The sequence below is a fragment of the Labrus bergylta genome, chromosome 21 (genome assembly GCF_963930695.1).
Source record: "Labrus bergylta chromosome 21, fLabBer1.1, whole genome shotgun sequence".
NCBI classification, from domain to species: Eukaryota; Metazoa; Chordata; class Actinopteri; order Labriformes; family Labridae; genus Labrus; species Labrus bergylta.
In genome coordinates, this window is record NC_089215.1 from 12925151 (window position 1) to 12947383 (window position 22233).

General features: G+C 40.8%; 1 protein-coding gene across 3 annotated transcripts in view; it reads right to left on the reverse strand.

Moving 5' to 3' along the window:
- ccdc57 (coiled-coil domain containing 57) overlaps positions 1-22233 on the reverse strand; it is a 37061-nt gene that overhangs the window by 13844 nt on the left and 984 nt on the right. Inside the window, exons 3-14 of one of the 3 annotated variants that reach the window (XM_065949516.1) lie at positions 19711-19833; positions 16063-16206; positions 11200-11308; positions 9175-9276; positions 8842-8999; positions 8647-8721; positions 7328-7528; positions 7005-7163; positions 6633-6795; positions 5917-6000; positions 2276-2531; positions 657-818 (exon numbers count right to left, since the gene is read on the reverse strand). In XM_065949516.1, the coding sequence (XP_065805588.1) occupies positions 657-818; positions 2276-2531; positions 5917-6000; positions 6633-6795; positions 7005-7163; positions 7328-7528; positions 8647-8721; positions 8842-8999; positions 9175-9276; positions 11200-11308; positions 16063-16206; positions 19711-19833 (1736 nt within the window). Of the gene's footprint in view, positions 1-656; positions 819-2275; positions 2532-5907; positions 6001-6632; positions 6796-7004; positions 7164-7327; positions 7529-8646; positions 8722-8841; positions 9000-9174; positions 9277-11199; positions 11309-16062; positions 16207-19710; positions 19834-22233 lie in introns of all 3 variants that reach the window. The other 2 variants (XM_065949515.1, XM_020640268.3) reach the window with 2 other exon arrangements.

Consider the following 22233-nt stretch of genomic DNA (forward strand, 5'->3'; position numbering starts at 1 on the left):
GTAAGAGCAAACGATCAGCTTTGAGTCTGATTGGACACACAGGTGCTGACAGGAAGTGACCAGAGGCAAAGCACAACGTTGACGGCAGTTCTTCAGAGCTCTAATCAGTATAGAAACCATCTTCAAAAAAAACATCGCCATTACCATCATCATCATCAATAATATCAAAAACCATCGTCATCTTTAAGGTCGCAGGTCTTTCAATGATCCAAACACAACAAACTATAATTTAACTTTTATACATTTGTCTTCCGCCTCTCAGTGGAGTTTTCTTTTCTTTTACATTTTTTTGTACATAATAAAACAATGACTGTAAATTAGGCTGTTCAGTAAAAAAATCTTTTTTCTCATGATAAGTAAAAGCTGCTTCACCCTGCGTTCTCCCTGACAACTGAAGGAATTAAGAATTACCAAACAAATACGGGACAGCATCAGATATTTTTTTAAAGGATTGGCTGGTCATGGCTCAAGATACAACGAGCTGAAAATCACCAGCCAATCAATTAGTGCACCCCTACAGGTCAATATCAATGAATTCTAAATACAATTTTATAATGAATAAAAAAGATAAAATATTTTTTTTTTAAATTGCAACAGTAAGTTAGTAATCAGTCACGTTTGTTTGTTTGTGTGTTTAGGCTGAAAATAAAGAATACCTTGCTCGGGTCTCTGGAGCTTCATGTGTGTGTTGTCTGGGGCTGCAGGTGGAAGGTCGTCTGTAGGTTTATCTGTAGCGCCCTCTAGCTGCTCTTTGAGCTTCCTGCACTGAGCCTTCAGTAGGGACACCTCCTGCTCCAGAGCTTCAGTGTAATCTGCAGCTGGTTTCACAAAGATATTTATCACTGATCTATAGTCTTTAAAACATCATGAAGCAGTTTCAGTACATCACAGATAACACTGGCTACGTGCTCGTTTCACCTCGACTTCTTACCTAATTTAACATGGGAACTGGCAGGAAAAAGTCTGGTTAAATTCAGGGTAAAAAAAAAACAGCTGTTTGTGATAACATATGCAGCTCACCTGAAAATGTTGGTCGGGACATTTCTAGGAGGCTGATTTTACACAGAGTTCGTAGCAAATAAATCATACTTTTAGAAAATCAAAGGCCAGCCAGCTCTGTCAGCAGATTGACCCCAGCCCCAGCGAGCATTTTGTGTTGAAAAGTCATTAAAAAGACGCAGTTACGATGACGTTCACAATATGTTCAAAGGTGAACATTATTTTTTACTGACTATGAAGACGCTGACTAAATGTCACCGAGAAATTTGCCTCTGTCACAAGATTGATCACATATATAAACCGCAATTTTGAAGATGCATCTCATATTAATGTGAGCAATGCATCACAGTCACCCAAAAAAAAAAAAAAAAAAACACAGGAAAAGACAGAGTTTTGAACTCCCAACTCCCTGCATTGAGTCTGATGCTAATCAAACAGTCTCATTACTATTCACGAGCAAATGTTAAGTTTCATAACTCTTAAAATACAATAAACAAATAAATGCAGAGGGATTTGTACCTGTACCTCTATATCTGTTATCTGTGCCTCTATTTTAAAACTTGTATATCATCATTTGCATGTCAACTTTGCCTTTTTAAAAAACATTTGTGAATCTCCATCTATTTGTGTGGATTCTTTTGAGACTTTTCTACCGTTTCAGGAGCACACGTGACTCGGAAAATGCCACAGGACTCGTGACTTGTACACACAATGCGCAAATAAATGCAAAGGGATTTGTATCTTTAAATAAACTTTTCTTTTTAGAAACGCTAAGTTGACGTACAAATGATAATATACAAGTTTTAAATTTGATGCACAGATACAAATCACTGCATTTCTTTTTGCATTGTATTTTACGAGTTACGAAATGGTTTAAGTAGTTAAGAAAGTTGACATTTGAAGGTTTGATCCTGCAGCCACATGTCCCATGTGTCACCAAGCTACTGCCACTGCTTCGTTGGCAGCGGATGAATGTGTATGAAAGGATTAGTTATTACTGATGGTCACTTTACACAGCAGCCTCTACCATCAGTGTATGAATGTGTAGGTGTGACCTGCAGTATGAAAACGCTTTGAGTAGTCAGGAGACTAGGAAAGTGATGTTCAGACCTAATTTCGATCCAATAGTGTTCACTGGGGTAGATTAATGTACGCCATAATAAAAGAACATCTTTCTGGATCATAATGCCTGAAGTCATAGGAACCTTTCACAGTATGAACATCAACGATATATAAGATGATGAACCATGTTTCTGTGAAAGAGTGATGATCACACCTGCTGGGCTGACTTTAGGGGGAGTCTTGGTGGACTGCGCCGGGAGCCCAGAGGCCATTGGAGTGTTATTGGAGCCTGAAGGCGCTGCTGGATGATGAACTCGCTGAGGAGGGGAGGTCTGTGGATGGAGTGGGAGATGGCTGAGACCCTCCATATCCTTCCTCATCTGGTTAACCACAGCGCGCAGGGCGCCGTTCTGCTCCTGAAGACGATGGATCTCTTCTGATGCTAGATAATCGACTCTTGGTGTGAGACCCTGTGAGTGGATACAGAGCAGTGTACTGTATTTCTTTTTTAAATTACAATTGAAATACAACATAACGGAAGCAGAACCCAGAATCTTGCAACCTAAAATCTCATCAAGAGTCAGAAAACACCATCCAAGAATGTTTGCATTTTCATACATAGCTAGAAGATAAGTGAGATTGGCATTTATCTGCCCTCGCTGTCTCCTAAAATGCTGCATAGCTAATTGTTAATTTGTCATTTGGGGTATATGTGACACAAAGGGCATTACATTTTTCCAACCAAATTCCCTCCCTTCTCTGTTGATTTGTTACACATAGAATGCTAACCACTCTTTATCAAGTAAGTATGCAGTTCTAGTTCCTATTTGGTATAGATAATGACATGTTTTTAATGCTTTGCTGCAAATACTGCCTTAATGAGAGACACTTCTGTCCCTTTGCAAACTCAATCTCTCTTTTTCTCTAACCCAGGTGAGTTAAAGAATATATTATTATTAAATTCACTTATTTTTCAGTGCAACCTCTAGTTACTACATATATTTCATAACCAAGATTCATCACCACACATGTTTTTGTTGTTTCAAATGACCTTTACTTGTCACTCTACAGCAGCATTAGTTACTGTATGTACACGAGCTGCAGCTGACTGGGTTGCAGTCTCAGTGTCAGTCTGAGTATCAGTGCACGATTCTCCCTCAAACAAATCACTTTGCAGGAAGTATTGTAGACTAATTCATATTCGTGGATAATTAATGGACTATAAATGATGTTAAACCTCTCTACAGTCACTAATGCAGAAGCTGACAAACAAATCCATGGATTCCAGTCATGGTTCCTATGGTGATGGAAACAACCTGACATTTATTTAGTTAGTCCAAATTTGATTATTAAACCCACCACTGCGCCAAAAATCGACACAACCCTTTAGTGCCTCACATGTTTAGCTGTAACCAAATATAAAAAGAAACAAAAATAAAGCAAACTCTGAATTAGACATTTTTAGGTCATAATGTTTGCAACTTGTAATTCACACACAAAACATAACCTGCTCCATCTATCATCTCTTTAATTTGGGATTGGACCAAATGGGCAGTTTAATTACATGCTGGATTTAAGAAGCCTTAAAACTGTTTATCAGAGTAGGCTAATTGTCTCATTTGCATCTTTAAAATCTGACTAAGTTTTGTAACCAATGGAGTCGCCCCCTGCTGGCTTCTTCCAAATTGCAGGTTCGATGAACTTTGACTAAAGGGATGTCACAATTTGGGGCCTACATCCTTCGGAGAGCATGTTTGAACACAGATCGTCTCACAGCAGAATGTCCAAAGCTGTTCCAATTCGAAGACTCCTTTAAATGCTGCTGAAAAATATGTCCTTCTTTGAAGGATACATCTCGAGCACCCTGACATATCCAAAGATTCTTGGCAAGACAATTCAAATGAGCAGGTAGACTCTGAAGCACCTGGGTAGTAAACATTTAAATGTCAGTTAACAGGCTATAAAAACTGGGTCGTAGCCGGAGGATGCTACCTATAAAATGAGGCACCGCTCTAAACTGCGCTTTTCAGTCCACTTTGTGTATGGTTTGGACATGGCATATAAGACGTTTGAAAACTCTCATTGCAGCTTCATGACTTCTACACGAGTCATGTGAGAAGGTTTAAATGGAGCTTGGTGCCAGAGCAGCATTGTTACTGTATGATAGGTTAGACTTTAGAGGCTGATATGTTTGGGAGGTAGTGTGCTACACCGAAAGGCCATCATACCTCTCAGAGTACACGAAGAAAAGGCCAAAGGCCAAAAAAAGGACTCTGACTTAAGCACTGCATAAAAAACACGTATGATATATAAGGGTTTGTTGGAGGTTAGCCAGTTCACCCAAAAAGTCGTCCAAGCTTGAAGGTGACATATCTTTCAGAGAATACTTTATGAGAAAGATCATTGCAGATATCTCTTATTAAGTAACTGACATTTCTTGGAGAGCTTCAACATGTTGAGTGAGTTTAAATTTCAGGATAAGTAAATGTACATAGCCGAGGTGTGTGGTATGTCCTGAATGGTTATTTTTATGTAAATGTGTCCAGCAAACAGCTTTTGATATTTCAGTGACAGGGATCATCAATAGGAATGGTGAACTTTCGTCCTTTCATCTGTGCACCAAGCTGAGGTGTGACGACAGCTGGATTGTGTCTCATGTTACCTATGCAACATGTAATTGGCATTTTGACATATGGACAGCGCAGGAGGAAAAGGTCAGGAAATGTCATAAATAGAAAGAGTTTGTCTTCAGATCGGCCTGTGGCACTCTGCCAAACTGACATGATCCTTCTCGTGTTCATGTGGAACTAGAAGCATTTAAAGATGTGAATGTTTTCAAAACCACAGTGACTGCCTCACTTGGTGGGATATATCCAAAACAAATAACAAAGTAATCTGGTAAGTAGTTTAGGACAATTTGCAATATTCCATTTTTCAGATCCGTAGGAAGGCTGGGATTAGACATTTTATTGTAATGAACGTGTTATATTGTTGATATATTTTAACACATGTAAACCTGCACAGTGATTCATTGATGCAATAGAAAATAAGGGATTCTAACAACCTTTTGGACCCAAAATAACCTCTCAAGAGTCCACAGTCACAGTTAATCTTAGAACAATGATTATAATAACCAGTGTGTACTGTGTGTGTGTGTGTGTGTGTGTGTGTGTATACACACACACACACACACACACACACACACACACACACACACACACACACACACACACACACACACACACACACACACAGTGTTTCCCCTACCATTATATTAGGGGGGCGGCTGGTTTATTAACCTGTGCAGGTTTCCTCCTGCCGCCAGTCGCTACTACTACACTTATTACTGTCCTCCCTCGTCTTTCTCTGTGATTGTAGTCACATTTGATAATGTTATCATTTAAAAACTTAATGCAAAAGCTGCATTTGTACCACGGGTTTCCAGGAATTAATTCTCAAAGACTTCTCTCACCATATAATCCAGAATATAAATCACACTGATATGTAAAATATGGTGTTTTCTGGGGGGTCTCTCAGAGGGTAACACGGTTTAAAATGTCTCCCCTGTGTGACGATTTCCATTGCATTCAAAACATTTCTGTGTAGCTGTGTAGTTCTTTGTAGTAGCATTTGTTTTGGCTATGTGGACTTTGCTAACCTGCTAGTTATCAGTATAACGCCGATTTGCCTAGAGCTGCTCAGCACACATCAACTTGTCACTAAGTATACCACTGTTTGTTGTATGACCACAAGAAAAGTCGTTAAAAAATGGCCCTGCCAGCATTGTCCACGTCGTTATAAATCCTCGTTATAAAACTTGAATGCTGCTTGCTGATGAACTCTCACCTGTAATACCTGGTCTCTCTCTGTCTTAACAGAACGAAGAAGAACAGTCAAGTCCTGCAGCTCCTTTTCTTTCTCCTTCAGCTCTGCTTTAGCCTAAGATACACCAACATGAAACATAGATTAGAATCATTATCAATTATATCATCAGCATGGGCTCCAAAGTAGTGTAAGAAAACATTATAACCACTAACGTGAAGTGAATAACACTGAGTATCTCTATATGATGGCACCTGTCAGTAGGTGAGATATGTTAGGCAGCAGGTGAACATTTTGTCATTGGAGTTGAGGTGTTGGAAGCAGGAAAATGCTTAAGGGTAAGGACGTGAGCGTCTTTGACGAGGGCCAATCTGTACTGCACAAGGCTGCTTGGTTGCACATCTCAATGGGTGCACTATTTGATAGAAGGCTGGACAACCAAGTCTGACCCATGGAGGCCCCCACTTGCAACTTACATGACTTAAGATCTAAGGTATTTGCGCCCGATTCCACAGCCCACATTCAGAGGTCAAGTGGCTCCTACTCAATATAAGCTGTTAGTTGTAATGTTATGGCTGATCGATGAAGCTCTTTGTATCACCATGAAAAAGAGGCACAACCAAAACGAGGACCTTGATGCACACTAAATGACTTGTAGAGCTGCTGGTTTTTTTTATATCCTACATAAGACTTTAACTCATGTTCTCCACTGTGCATAGAAAGTATTGTGTAACATAGGACAAGCTAACCTGGTCTCTGGCCTGGGTCAAGTCTTGTATCAGCTGCTCGTTAGCGAGGTAGAGTTCAGCCTTCACGTCCTCACAGCGTCTCTGCCACTCCAGATCTGCCTGGACTCTTCTCTGCTCTAAGATCTGCTCCCTCTTCAGACCAGCACTCAGCTGCTGCTTGTATCTGAACACACACGCCCATTTAAGAAAAAGAAGAAGTCAGTGAAAAAGGTTTTCAATGCTCACTGTTCTTATTTTCCTGTGTTGTTCTGTTTGTTTCCTGTGTTTTGTGTTACAATGAAAAATATTCCATCAAGATATCCAGGTCAGTATTGAACCATTATCAGGTATCAATATCATTCAAGGGTTTTATTGTCTTTCTTTGTTTCTCACCCCTTCATCTCAGCCCTGCTCCTCTCCAGCTCAGCCTTCAGTTTGGTTTCTCTGTCCTGCAGGGCGATCATCTCCGTATCCTTTAAGACCATCTCACGGGAGACTTGACTGATGTAATCATCCCAGCCTGTCCGGATTTTCTCCACCTCTGTGTGAAGTCTTAGAAAACACACACACAAATACAAACAAATACATGGAAGCTTGAGTCAAATGCAATAAACCATCATACCTGAGCAGCCACATACACAACACACTGCACAGAAATCATGCACAGAATCCTACACAAACAAGCTAAATACTTTTAAGAAGATTTTCCGTCTCACCTGTAGATCGTCTCATCTTTCTGCTTCACGGCCTCCTGTTGGTCTCTCTGTATGATGTGTGCCTGTGAAGCTTGAACCTCCATATCCTCCTGTTGTTTAATGATGTGTTTCTCAGCCGTTTGCAGCTCCTCTGTGTGCCCCTGACGCTGAACCTCCAGCTGTGCCTTACACTCCTTCAGAGCCCTGATGGCATCCTCGTATCTTTACAGAAAGAGCAATACCGTCACACATGAGGAGACATGTTGAATGATTAGTTTACAGTTAAGCCTTCAGTTTTTCTCAGTCTGCATTGTATTTCCAAATGTAAAAATGATTTCAACCTGCTTTCTTTTAGCAGCCAAACTGATAAATAACTGAACATCTTCCAGTATAAAATGTAGATAAGAAGGCTGCCTCAGCTTTTAGTCCTCTGTCCTCTCTGTTTTGGGTTTGTGTCCTGTCAGGGTTCCATGCTGCGATAACAACCAGCTCACTGTATGTTTTTGCTGGCCATTTAATTGAGTTTCAATTCCAATGAAATGTTGGCTTCCCACGATCATGTAAAAAAAATTATTAAGATGAATGATTACTCTGCCGCATGGCGTTCATTTTGTCCGCAGGTCTCGCCATGTGTGGTAAATGTTTCAAAGTGTTTGTGGTTACATTTTGGTCACAAGAGTGAATCACCACCTTCTAAAAACATAAACAATGTAAAAACATCTAAATGTTTTTTTTTATTTTTCATTTTTCATGTATTTATTTTCATTCATTGCTTGTTTTTCAGAGTGTTCAGATTGTGAAAGTGTAAAGAGTGCTTAAGTTTGATAAACTAATGTGATGCAGATGTTTCAATATTAACGAGTAATCCTTTTTAACAATCATGATCTCAATATCAATCAAAATAATCGTGATTACTATTTATGCCATAGTTGAGCAGCCCTACTTTACATTATCCCTTACATGACTTTATTACAGAACATTGAAGCAAGGCTTTGTCTGATTATTAACATTAGATTTGCACATGACATAACTTGATAAAACACTTTCTGGATAGTTTGTACAAAGGTCTTTTGGTAAGAAAAAGAGTGTGTAGGCCTATTGTGTGTCAATGAAAGCAACTACTAAACAAATGTATTCTAAACTTTGACAGCAATGTATCATTTATTTTTTGTGGGTCCAGAGAAGGATCAGGGTTTCTTAGATTTAAGAATGTGGGGCTCCAAATAAAAAAATAATCTTTCATGCTCTCCAAAGGCTGGACCTCGTACAGGTATAATGGTAACCGTTTCTGTCTGTACCAGCATCAGGCTGAGAGATCATTTGTGTTATTAATGACTCACTTCTTCATGTGGTCATCCTCCTCCTTCTTCAGTTTGGTCTCCATAAATTTCAGCTCCTCCTCAAACGTCTTTATCCTGAGACAGAAGATAGCAAGATTAGACTAAACACATGTAGACATGTAGACACACACACACACACACACACATACACACACACACACACACACACACACACCTTACAATGCAGGAGCAAACCTGTATTCCTTGAGAGCCATGAGGTCTTGGATCTCCTGCTCTTTTTGTTTTAGCTGAGTTTGTAACTGCTGACAGAAATCCTGAGTGGATTTGAGAGTTTCTGCAGTCTGCAGCTGAGCCTGGCTGTGAATTTCAACCTCTTTGGACAGCAGCTTCACCTGGACACGCACAAACAGGTCAACCAATGATGATGATGAATTAGGGTGTTATGAAGTCAACAAGAGATCTAGAAACCACTGTAGCATTTACATGTGTAAAATATTATTTCTTTGAAACTAACTAAGCTGATATTTGTTGAAAACTTAAACTGATACCATATTTTCCTCTCCTCACCTTGAGGTCATGACCGAGCACCACAGCTCGCATCTCGTCCATTTTTACGTTGAACTGATGCTCCCGCTGTTTCAGCTTGCTGCCGAATTCTGCTGTCATCTCCTGTTGGCCAGAGAAGAGTGATTAAAGACAAGGGTAAGGGATTTGAACAACTATTCATTTTTTGTGAGATGAAGGCATTGCTGCTATAACTTAACACTAAATCAGTAAGCACACTTTTGGACATACCAGCCTGCACTTGCCATTTTGTATCATGTAGAACTAGTTAGCTTGGTTGAACCGTTCTCTTTTCTGGTTTTTAACGTTGTTTAATGAGCCTTGAAAAGGCGGCTTTAAGAACACAGCTACCTGGACTGCTCAGACAGAAATTCTGTGGCATGTAAAGGCTTAATTGAGGTTTATAATTACAGATACATCGATTCCTGGAAATTGATATTTTAAAGGTCCAATATGTAAGATATTTAATGCATTAAAGGATAAAATGATCTTACTATATCATCAGACATTGAGAGAAAATGCTATGTTGAAGTGCTGGCTTCTCTGTCAACAATGCAGCAGCCAGTAACCCCTCTTTCTAAGGCCCTGAATGGTCTGGGTTTGTTTGGACCAGAGAAGGTAGGTGGTTTTACAGCACCCTCAAAAAGCCATTTTGCATGCCCCTTGGTTTGCCAGAAACTTGGTAAAGCTAGGATAAATGGAGAGAAATGGTGAGAAGTTAGAGCGCAGAAATGTTTCATAACCGATGCAGAGCTGGATAAAGACTGTTAAAGACAGAAGGCTTTGAGTGGAAGATCAGCCAGTTCCAGCGTAGCTGACTTGGCCTGCCACGAAGCCTGAGCAGCATCGCCCTTGACGGGTGCAACACCAAGCTGCAGCTTCTCTTCAGCAGTGTGGTAGAAGAGTTTAAGGTCACCAGCGAGACTCTGCTGACTCAAAGGTCTCCACAGGACCGAGAGGAAGTGGCGCACTTGGGCACTGTTGAGTATGGTCAGGTTGGCCTCGGAAGCAGTCCAACAGCTCGCTTCAGTAAATCCCGTGGGAAGGACAGCCACAAGCTTATTAAGCAGGAAGTGGGTGCAGAAGAGGAGGAAGCTCACTACTGCAGGATGGTTGGCATGGGTAAGCAAGGGACCATGACCAAGTGGGAACACACAACAGCCCACAAGAGCTCCTGGGCAAAACTCTAGAAAGCAGAAGCTATCCGCTTCAAGTTCTTGGTCCATTCCGTGTACATACCGACACCGTCTGCGCTAGGATAAGCCACAGCAAACAGCTCAGCCCATCGAAGTACACTATCAGCGTCATCCACGGAGGAGGGAAGCTTATGCCTCAACCCAAGTCCCAGGTTGGTGGAGAGTGGCAGCTCTCGGTAGACCTAGGGAGACAGCTGAGGTTCCCGGACAACATCGCTGTTACTACCCTCAGGCCTGACAACGTCCTAATGTCCGGGGGTCAAAGCAAGTGGTCTTAATTGAGCTGCCCGTCCACTGGGATGGAGTAGGCTCAGGAGAGGAAAAGAGCTAAGTATGCAGAACTGGTTGCTGACTGTCGGAGGCAGAAGTGGAAGGCCCGCCTCAAGCATGTGGAGTAGAAGGAGGAGAGCTGTCAAGAACATCCTGGAAGCGGCTGAGAAGGGCTCTCGTCCAGGTGAGGGTGTCTGATGTTAAGCCCTGAAACACCCCATGACCTGGGGCACATCACTAACGATGTGTCCACTTTGCACTACTAGGTGTACGTAGTGTAGCAGACACTAGTCAGAGTCACCTTTGAGAGGTCTTTTGTTTGGGTTCATCCTAAAGGTCTGAATGTCTCACTGCCCTACCAGTTATTTCAGTCCTGCAGACTGGACGGCTCTCCATGTACACAGCCAACTATGAGGGCTTATAGTAGGCGATAGAAATAGAAAGCATATTACTGTATGGAGCTGCAGTGTACCAGAGCTTTTAATGTCTGCCAATGGTGTTTTACATTGAGTCAGATTAATATTTTCTTTATTTTAGTGTGTCTCTGTGTGTGGTTGTTCACCTGTCTCTGGAGGGTCATCTCTCCCTCCACCTCTCGTATCCTGCACTGAAAATCCAGTTTCATCCTCTCATTCTCCTCCATTTGCTTCTGAATTTCCCCAGCCATGGAGCTACGGTCACAGACACAGACACAGACACAGACACAGACACAGACACAGACGCACACGCACAAAGTTAAAGAACATTATAAAAGTTTAACATTAATGCCATTAATAATCAACAAAAAGCTAGAACCTTGGGCACCTTCAGCTCCAACAACACGTGTGTTGTAGTGTTGAACACCTTTGTTGTGTATGCTGTGTTGTGCGAGTGAAATGCCTTTTTAAACGCAGGGCTTATGCCAAGGGCCAACCTCCGGCGTTAAAATGGAGATAATTTAGAAAAGCAAAATAACTGCAGATCTTTGAGTGTCCACTAGAGGCTGACTGAAAAACTCAAGCATCACCAGGGTCCCATATCAAAATGTCTATCTTTACAGCCCAAATAAGAAGAAGAATCAGAACAAGCTCTGATCTGAGAACTAGGAAGGTCTGGTCAGCCTTTTTCTAGAAACGCAGACATCTTTTTAAGGCAGATGGATTTTGCCTGAACATGTCTGGGGTGAAACTGTTCAACTCTAACCTATTTTACTCCCTGCTTCAACGTTCAGTTCTCCCTGCCAAGGACATGAGGCAAAAACACAGCGGGATGAAACCCTTTGTCAAGAATCACGTCTGCCAGTATCTGAGGAGAGACCTAAAGAGGAGAGACATCGAAACCAAGAAGAAGGGTCTCCACCCACCTTCAACCCCCTCACCAAAACCAACACTTGTGAAGTCTCACCGCCCTTGCCCCCTCGAACCCCGATCAGATCATCATCTCTGTCCTCCCCCACCTGGAGTTCACTGACCAGATGAAGGAGCTGGTCAATGCTGGATTAAAAAGTGGATTAAAAAGTAGAGAAAAAGGGAGAAGGGTGGGCCTTCTCCCTTTTTTTCTCCCATAAACACCCAACGGCGCCCACCTTCGCCCGTTCCGACACGGCTCTCACCCCCCCCCCGGCCCCGGCCCCGTCCCCCGTCCCTCCGCAGGTGTGTCATGTTTTGTCTCAGCTTGATAAGGATGAAATGCAGAACGTTCAGAGGTCAAACTGATGTGTTTTGGGTCCAGGCTGCAAGGAGACCAGCAGTCATGACTCTCTCCAGGATAAGCCGGGGCCCTGCACGTTAGTAGGTTCCAAAATCTCTGTGTTGATAGGTAATAGAAGAATAAAGGGGACTCTGCCAAGAAACAAAAGGCAGTTGTGATTTTGCAAACTTGTCAAACTTAGTATCCATTCCTTCTGAGCCACAACCTGTCCCAAAAACGTTAGCAGATGAAGCTTCTAGGACCCTAAAAGCTGGCTCTACTGAACATTAGATCACTGGCAGGGGAATCTTTTTTAATCAATGATTTTATTATTGAGCACAACCTTGATTTTATGTTTTTAACTGAAACTTGGTTAGATCAAAATAACAGTGCCGCTGTTCTTATCGAGTCAACCCCTCCCAACTTCAGTTTTGTAAGCGAGGCTAGAGTGCATAAGAGAGGAGGAGGAGTTGCAGTTTTGTTTAATGACTCCTTCTAATGTAAGCAATTATCTTTTGGAAATGTTGCTTCTTTTGAATATGTGGCCCTTCAGTCCACCCCCAGAGCCATGTTCCTAAATATTTACAGGCCACCTAAATACTGTGCAAACTTTTTCGATGATTTCACTGAACTGCTGTCTGTGATCTGTATTAACTTTGACTGTGTTATTACTGTTGGTGATTTTAACATCCATGTTGATAACCCCCAGGACAGAGGGACTAAAGAACTGTTTCACACTCTTGATAGCTTTGGGCTGACTCAGCGCGTGACAGAGCCCACACACAACAGAGGGCACACTCTGGACTTAATCATCTCCAAGGGCTTTGACATCTCCAAGGTGGTTGTTTCAGATGTTGCCCTCTCTGATCACTCCTGTGTTTTATTTGAGAGTACTATGTGTACAAAAGTATTAAAAAAAAAAAGTGATCACAAAACGGTGTATCACTGAAAACACCAGTGAAATATTTAACCAGGTTTTCTCTTCCACAGCTGGGTCTCTGTCAGTGAGTTGATAGATAACTTCAATTGTAAAATCACAAATGTTATTGATTCCATTGCTTTCACAAAGGTGAATGTTGTCTCTGGTAAGAAAAAATCTCCATGGAGAAATTCGACACCGGTAAGAAACTAAAAAAGAGATTATCGAAAGCTGATCGCAGGTGGCGTAAAACTAATCTCCAGATTCATTATGACATCTACAAAGAGAGACTTCAGATTTATAATTCACAACTGAGGAATGCCAGGCAATCTTTCTTCTCTGACATCATCACCAGAAACAATAATAATGCTCGTGCCCTGTTTGCTACTGTCGACAGGCTAACAAACCATCCTGTGTCAATAGCATCTGAATTTCATTCTACCAGGGCCTGTAATACATTTAACACCTTCTTTACTGAAAAAATCCAGAAAATTAGACAAACTGTCAGTAACTCATCATCAGGATCAGGATATGTGCTGTGTCCATTTAAAACCAACTTAAGCACCATGAGACAATTTAATCAAATCAACCTTAAAAACCTGGAGGACATTATACAACAATTAAATTCCTCCTCCTGCTGTCTTGATATTCTGCTAACAGGTTTTTTCAAAAAAGTTTCCCAAGTCATGGCTCCAGATATGTTACAAATTGTAAACCTATCTCTTCTCTCAGGTGTCTTCCCACAGGCCCTGAAAACAGCAGTCATCAAGCCACTATTAAAAAAGAACAATTTAGACAAGTCAATAATGAACAATTACAGGCCTATATCAAATCTTCCTTTTTTAAGTAAAATAATAGAAAAGGCTGTTTTTCAACAGTTAAATAAATTCTTGACATTGAGCGACTGTTTCGATGTCTTCCAGTCAGGTTTTAGACAAAATCACAGCACTGAGACAGCCCTGGTTAAAGTGTTTAATGACATCCGTTTAAACACAGACAGTGGCAGAACCTCAGTCTTAGTTTTACTTGATCTCAGTGCTGCGCTCGACACAGTTGACCACAATATATTACTTGACCGACTGGAAAACTTGGTGGGAGTTTCTGGCAAAGTACTAAACTGATTTGAATCCTACTTAAAGGACAGGGACTTCTTCAAGTCTATAGGTAACTTCAAATCTGAGCAAACAAAAAATTACTTGTGGAGTTCCCCAAGGTTCCATCCTGGGGCCTCTTCTGTTTAACCTCTACATGCTCCCACTAGCTCAGATTATAAAAAACAATAAAATAAGTTATCATAACTACGCAGACGACACACAAATATATATTACAATGTCACCAGGCAACCATGGTCCCATAAAAGCACTGGGTAAATGCATAGAGAAAATCAATGAGTGGGTGTGCAAAAATTTTCTCTAGCTAAACAAAGACAAAACTGAGGTTGTTGTTTTTGGAGCAAAGGAGAAGCGACTAAGAGTCAGCAATCAGCTTCAGTCAGTAGACTTAAAACCACAGACCAGGCAAGAAATCTGGGCGTAGTGATGGAGTCAGACCTCAATTTTAAAAGCCACATTAAGACAATTACAAAATCAGCCTACTATCACCTGAAGAACATATCAAGAATTAGAGGACTTATGTCCCAGCAGGACCTGGAAAAACTTGTCCATGCTTTTATCTTCAGTCGTCTTGATTACTGTAACAGTGTCTTTACAGGTCTGCCTAAAAAATCAGACAGACAGCTGCAGCTGATCCAGAACGCTGCTGCTAGAGTCCTCACCAAAACCAAGAAAATTGATCACATCAGTCCAGTTCTGAGGTCTTTACACTGGCTCCCAGTCTGTCAAAGAATAGACTTTAAAATCCTGCTGCTGGTTTATAAAGCGCTTAAAGGTTTAGGGCCAAAATACATCAGTGACCTCATGATTAATTACGAACCATCCAGACCGCTCAGGTCGTCTGGGACAGGTCTGCTCTCTGTCCCCAGAGTCAGAACCAAACACGGAGAAGTAGCGTTCAGTTTCTATGCACCTTATATCTGGAACAAACTCCCAGAAAACTGCAGGTCTGCTGAAACTCTCAGCTCTTTTAAATCGAGGTTGAAGACACACCTGTTTACAGCTGTCTTTCATTAAACAATTTTAATAAGATTTAAAATTTTAACTCTGCACTGTAACTTTTAACTCTTTATATTTATTTATTTATATTTTTACTTTATTTATTTCAATAAATTTCATTTCAATTAATTTCATTTGAACATATGTTCAGATTTAATAATTTCAGTGATTTTTAAATGTTCTATTTTAATGTTTCTTTTCTTTCCTCTGTCATGATGCTTTTGATGTCTTGTGTGAAGCACTTTGAATTGCCTTGTTGTTGAAATGTGCTCTATAATTAAACTTGCCTTGCCTAAGTAGGAGTTTTTTTTTTTTTTTTTTTTAACAATTTAGAGGTGATAACATGGGCAAATTAAAATGCAGGCAAACTTCTTCAAAATGTTTAAATTTCACAAATGTTTTGATAGTGATCTCTCACTCTTTCAGTAGCTTTGTGTTAGAAAATAACAGAAACATTTGTGATGGTTTTAGGCTTTAGTACTTTTCGATACTATTAACCATTTAAATAACTAAGATCGAGGATCTTATCTCATCTCACCTAATCTCTTTTTATCAATAGGCTGGTTTTTCTGTGCTGTGCATTGAGTTATTATGGTGTGGTTTGGTTTCACCCTTTTAGCTTACACTTCTTTCACTTATGTGGCTTGATAAATGGTAATGTTTTATTCATAAATTCATAACATCTTAATCCCAGCTATAATTATTGTATTTCTTCTTTCAGACTTACAGTTTGAGCTCCTCCAGCTGCAGCTTGTACTGAGCAGCACTGTGCTGACTCTGTCTGAGCTCCTCCCTCCACTGCTCGGCCTCTCTGGTTCTTTGCTCTTCCAGCCAGGTGACCTGCAGACGGAGCTGCTTCACCTCCTCCTGTCTGCACAATGACAGCAGTATTTCAGTATTAGTGGACCTTGACCGTCACTGTGTCTGCTGGAGCAATTACTGTTCTCCTTGAGGGTCATTATAAGACAAGGGGGAGCTCTGATTTCAAAGTCACCCTGCAGGCGTCTCATCAACACTGTGATTTACTCCAGGATGAGGTGTATAAGAACAATAAATCAAATGTACTAAGTAAAATCAGTACAGGAAAATAAATATGAGAAGACAGCTTCTTACAATTAAACACTGACAATGTAAATTCAGTTGAAAAGTTCATTGAAAAAAAAGAAAGAGAGAAACAGTGGAAAAAGAAGACATAATAATCTGTTCTAATTCTAAAATGTGTTGGTATTCATTATTGATCATAAGAATTTATAATCTAATGTAGCCGCTCTAATCGCATTTAAAATCAGAATCAGAATCAGAAATACTTTATTAATCCCAGAGGGAAATTCGGTCGTTACAGTTGCTCCAAAATATACAGTATAGCAGTAGAAATATAGTAATAAAAATATTATTCAAATAGAATAGGATTATAAGTAAGGTTTCAATAATAGGTAGAATAAATATTTACACGAATAAGACTAAGGTGGAATATATACACACATTTTCAAGATTATTGCATTGTTTTCTTCAATATTGCTATATTGATATATTTTATCATGGCCATATTATTCATTATTATTATATTGCAGTTTTAATAAATAATGAGTTATGGTGGAGGTTACAGTTTTCAGTTTGTTTTGGTTTTTTTCCAGGTTGAGATAGTCCAGGGTCAGACGGAGTGTTTGTCACTCAAAGGGAGGAGTTATAAAGTTTGATGGCCACAGGCAGGAATGACCTCCTGTGGTGTTCTGTGGTGCATCGGGGGGGATCAGTCTGGCACTGAATGTGCTCCTGTGTCTGACCAGCACATCGTGGAGTGTGTGGTAGACATTGTCCAAGATGCAACGCAACTTAGTTAGCATCCTCCTCTCTGACACCACCGTCAGAGAGTCCAACTCCACCCCAGTAACGTCACTGGCCTTATGGATCAGTCTGTTTAGTCTGTTGGAGTCTGCTACCTTCAGCCTGCTGCCCCAGCACGCAACAGCAAACAGGATAGCACTGGCCACCACAGACTCATAGAACATCCTCAGCATCGTCATGCAGATGTTAAAGGACCTCAGCCTCCTCAGGAAGTAGAGTCGGCTCAGGCCTTTCTTGTAGACAGCCTCGGCGTTCTTAGACCAGTCCAGTTTATTGTCCAAGTACACCCCCAAGTACTTGTAGTTGTCCACAATGTCCACACTGACCCCCTGAATGGAAATAGGGGTCACCGGTGCCTTTTTCCTCCTTAGATTCACTACCAGTTCTTTGGTCTTTGCCAGGTTGAGCTGGAGATGGTTTTGCTCACACCATGCGACAAAGTCACCCACCACAGCCCTAAACTCAGCCTCCTCACCCTTGCTGATACGTCCAACTACAGCAGAGTCATCAGAAAACTTCTGAAGGTGGCAGGACACTGTGTTGTAGTTGAAGTCTGTGGTGTAGAGGGTGAAGAGGAAGGGAGACAGGACCGTCCCCTGTGGGGCCCCAGTGTTGCTGACCACTCTGGCTGACTCACAGTGTTGTAGGCGCACATACTGTGGTCTGCCAGTCAGATAGTCCACAATCCAGGACACGAGAGGAGCCTCCACCTGCATTGTCGTCATCTTCTCCCCCAGTAGAGCCGGACGGATGGTGTCAAAAGCACTGGAGAAGTCAAAAAACATGACCCTCACAGTGCTGTCCGGCTTGTCCAGGTGAGCGTAGACCCGGTTCAGCAGGAAGCTGATGGCGTCCTCGACACTCAGTCGGGGCTGGTAGGCGAACTGGAGAGGATCCAAGAGGGGCCTGACCGTTGGTCAGAGCTGATCCAGGATGAGTCTCTCCAGGGTCTTCATGATGTGGGACGTCAGTGCCACCGGTCTGTAGTCCTTAGCGTCGCGGCGTCTTTGGCACAGGAACGAGGCAGGACGTCTTCCACAGCACGGGGACCCTCTGAAGACTTAGGCTCAAGCTGAAGACATGGTGAAGTACTCCACAGAGCTGGGGGGCACAGGCCTTGAGCACCTTGGGAATGACGCCGTCAGGGCCCGCAGCCTTGCCTGCGTGGAGTCTGAATCAGCTGCCCTTGGCCTCCCTAATGTTCACTTTCAGGAACCCCTGTATAGTTCTCATCTCCTCTTGATTTCCATCTCTGAAGGCCCTTTTCTTGGTGTTGAGGATGGCCTTGATGTCCTTTGTTATCCATGGCTTGTTGTTTGAATAACAAAGGACAGTCCTTGCTGGGACAGTGCAGTCCACACAGAAACTGACGTAATCGCTGATGTCCTCTCCATGGGGCTCGCAGAGTGCTTCCCAGTCAGTCACCTCAAAGCACCCCTGCAGTGTGATATAGGCCACCTCTGACCATCGCCTCACTTTCTTCTTGGTTGCAGGCAGCCTTTTAACCATAGGTACATAGCAGGGGGTGAGGTGAATCATGTTGTGGTCTGACCTTCCTGGGGGGGGGGGGGGGGGGGGGGGGGGGAGAGGAGCCGTATGCGTCCTTTACATTGATTTTGCATTGAAGAGTAAAGCTCTATCTTTTTTCTCAGCTCATGTCTACTGCAAATAAGGGCTGGGCAATTAATCAAGTTTCAATTTAAATTATAAATTTGGCGACCCACGATCATGAAAACAAGATAATCAGGATTAAGGGATTACGTTGCTGCTTGCAGAGGTGCGCTTGTTTTGTCCACAGGTTCTGTCGAGTGGGGAAAGTGTTTCAAAGTCTTTGTTGTTCATCACCTCTACCACTACCTTTATTTCTTGTATTTATATATTATTAACTGTATATATTTATTTATTTTTCATTTATTGGTTCTTTTTCAAAGTGTTTCAGAGTGTTTTAGTTTGTTAATAACTGTGATCTCAATAGGTAGATACTTTATTGATCCTTTGTAGGAAATCAATCACAGTCAAGATAACACATAAAAAAACCTGGACAAATACCTTTAGGCACATAAAATCAAGAGATCAAAAACACTAAGATCAGTTTTTTAAAAACAGACTAACATTTCGTTATTATAACTAAAAGACTATATCAAAAAAATAATCGTGATTATGATATTTGCCATAATCTAGCAGCCCTACTGCAAATATATGCTTGATGCTTTACATAAATAAATTATTTCAAGGATTTTTCCACTTACATGTTCGCATTCAGTTGAGAATTATAAGCATAATAATAATAAGGCGAGTAATTATTTATTTTCATTTTTATTTAGGATGCTCTGTGTGACTCTAAATGATCAGTATGAGCTTCATTCTCGCCCCCACAGTGTTTGATAAACAATTTGCTTACTTACTTTAAACACATGAACAATCCTAGTTGATTGATCTTTCACTTATTTCTACAAGTTGTTCTGATACTCTCATTATGACGTAATCTTTACTTTCTAATTTGTGCTGAAGAGGTTGAGAAGAATTGTACCTGTTGTTTTCCACAGTCAGAGCTCCGGTAGTAACCACATCGTATCTCTCCAGCTCTCTGTCTCGTTCGTCCAGGACAGCCAGATTGAACTGGAAATCATCCTTCATTTGCTGGTAGCGCTCTCTGACAGAGGAATGCACAACAAAATATTATTTGATAACAGTGCTTACACACAGGAAGATACTGTAAGTCTTTACACAAGTATGAGTGTTATTTGCAAAAATCACATGATTTGGAAAAATCACATCCCTGCATATACTGTAAAATATATTTTATTTTTCAATATCTATACATCAATATAATTAGTGCTGCTCAAATAATTCTTCATGGGCTGGTCTATTCCAAATTCTTTATGAATCTTCAGCTTGATATCAGACTGATTATGGTATTAATCTAAATAGTAATATGTACACAGTTAAAGGACTTTAACGCTGGGCCACATCTTACTCCAGGAGATTGCTTCGGCGTTCTATTGCCTGCAACATAATATATTCTTATTTCTTTCAGTCAAAGTGATTTTCATTTAAAAGTTGTTGATGCAATTCATTTTCTTTCTGTTTATATGTTGATTGTTGTTTCGTATTATGTTTTTTTTTTACTTACGCTAGTGTGCAGACAACCACATTTCTGAAGTATTCCAGTCCAAGACAAGTTTTCATACAGGGACAAAGTATAACTGTATCGTACCATACCGTAACATTTTGTGTGGTAATGTATTTATTCTTAATGTCTGAAAACACAAGTGATTCCTACAGCGAAAGGCCTTATTATATGATTTCGTTTACACTAGCAACAGCCAGTGGACTCCATTGAATAATATGTAATTTTACTTTGCTTTCACGGTAGTTGCTGGTTTTCCCCCCATGGCCCAAGCATTAAGCTTGGCTGTATTATGATGTGACTTCAGTGTTTTTAAATAATTACTTCGGATCCACCACAATTTTTTTTTTAAGATTTCTTTTGGGGCTTTTTGTGCCTTTATTGGAGAGATAGGACCGTGGATAGAGTTGGAAATCAGGGAGAGAGAGAGAGAGAGTGGGGAATGACATGCAGGAAAGGAGCCACAGATCAGATTCGAACCCGGGCCGCCCACTTGGAAGACCACAGCCTCCATACATGGGGGGCGCACACTAACCTCTGCACCACCAGCGCCCCTCCACCACAATTTTGAGTGACACACAAAAACATAACAAATTGGAGAACCCTGTATAAATGTATTTTTCATTCCTTTATAAAAGAAAAAGTGGACATAAAACCTGAACATGTTCGAGTAGAAAAATGATCTTCGTGAGGAGGTAAGCAAACAAACATTTGTAGTGGTATCAGTCTTATCAGATTTTTATGTTTGCATATCTTTAGACTGAGAGCTCTGCCTCCACTGCAGTACAATAGAGGTGCTGCTCATGGCATTGAAAAAGACGTTTAGACATTTCGACAGCAAGCAATAGCAAAGTGCCTTTCCAATTACAATGTGCTGCATACTGTTAATAATCCACACGCCTCAATTGTGTTATACCGAGGTAGATATCGCTGACAAACATTACAAAACTTGAGCAAATAAAACCAAAACGTTGTGCATAGACAGATTCCATCACAAGCAGCTGATGAACATGTTTCCTGGTAACTCTGCATAACTCTGTAAGAGTTCAAATGTTCAACTGGTGTCGTGTCACTAGGGTCCCAAATTAACTTTTTGACTCACCGGCCAAGGTGGCAGGTAAATTAAAAAAAATTCACCGGCCAAACATATTTTTAACTGTCCAAAAGAACAAATTGTGTTTTTGTGTCCCGCACACATCTGTTACAGTACATTTAAATGAGAAGGCATTATCTTCTGTTTAATCAATAACAGATTTAAGTCACAGATTCGATCATTTTATCAGATCAGGTTTTTTTCTCACTTGTAGGCAGTGTCACCAGTTCTTACAGGAGGCTTGAGGACTCAACTGTCGCACACTAAAGCATGAGAGGATATATTTTTCAAACTCAGGTATATTAGATATTTTAACAGCAAACTTGGGTTAACTGGATTTTTTGGGGGGGGCGGAGGGTGCAAAATGATTCAAGCATTTATCGATCAAACTCTATCAAACATTAAGTTTTACTTCATTAACTGTCCTTCAATTAATTAGAAAAACAATTCAACACAAAAATGTATTCTTCTTCTCCTTATTATTGTTGTTATTATTATTATTGTTATTATAAATACCACCCTTACCATACCAGACATTCTCTACAGAGGGGTTTTCTGCTTTTCTCTTTTTTACATCATTATTCAATTTACAGAAAATGTTTGATCTTCTGAAAACTGAAGGTGTTACCTTGTGTTCTTGGAAATTGTCATAGACATTTTTAAATAACTTTTTTTCCCACAAGTATTAATCAGTTGATTAAAAAACTGTGCATGATTATCTACACATATTTCCCTTTCAGTGACTTAATCTCTCTGAGTCAGAGACGCTGGGCCTAGTACTGGGAATATTTTCCAGCTGAAAGCTGTGGTGTGAGGTGGAGGTAATCACG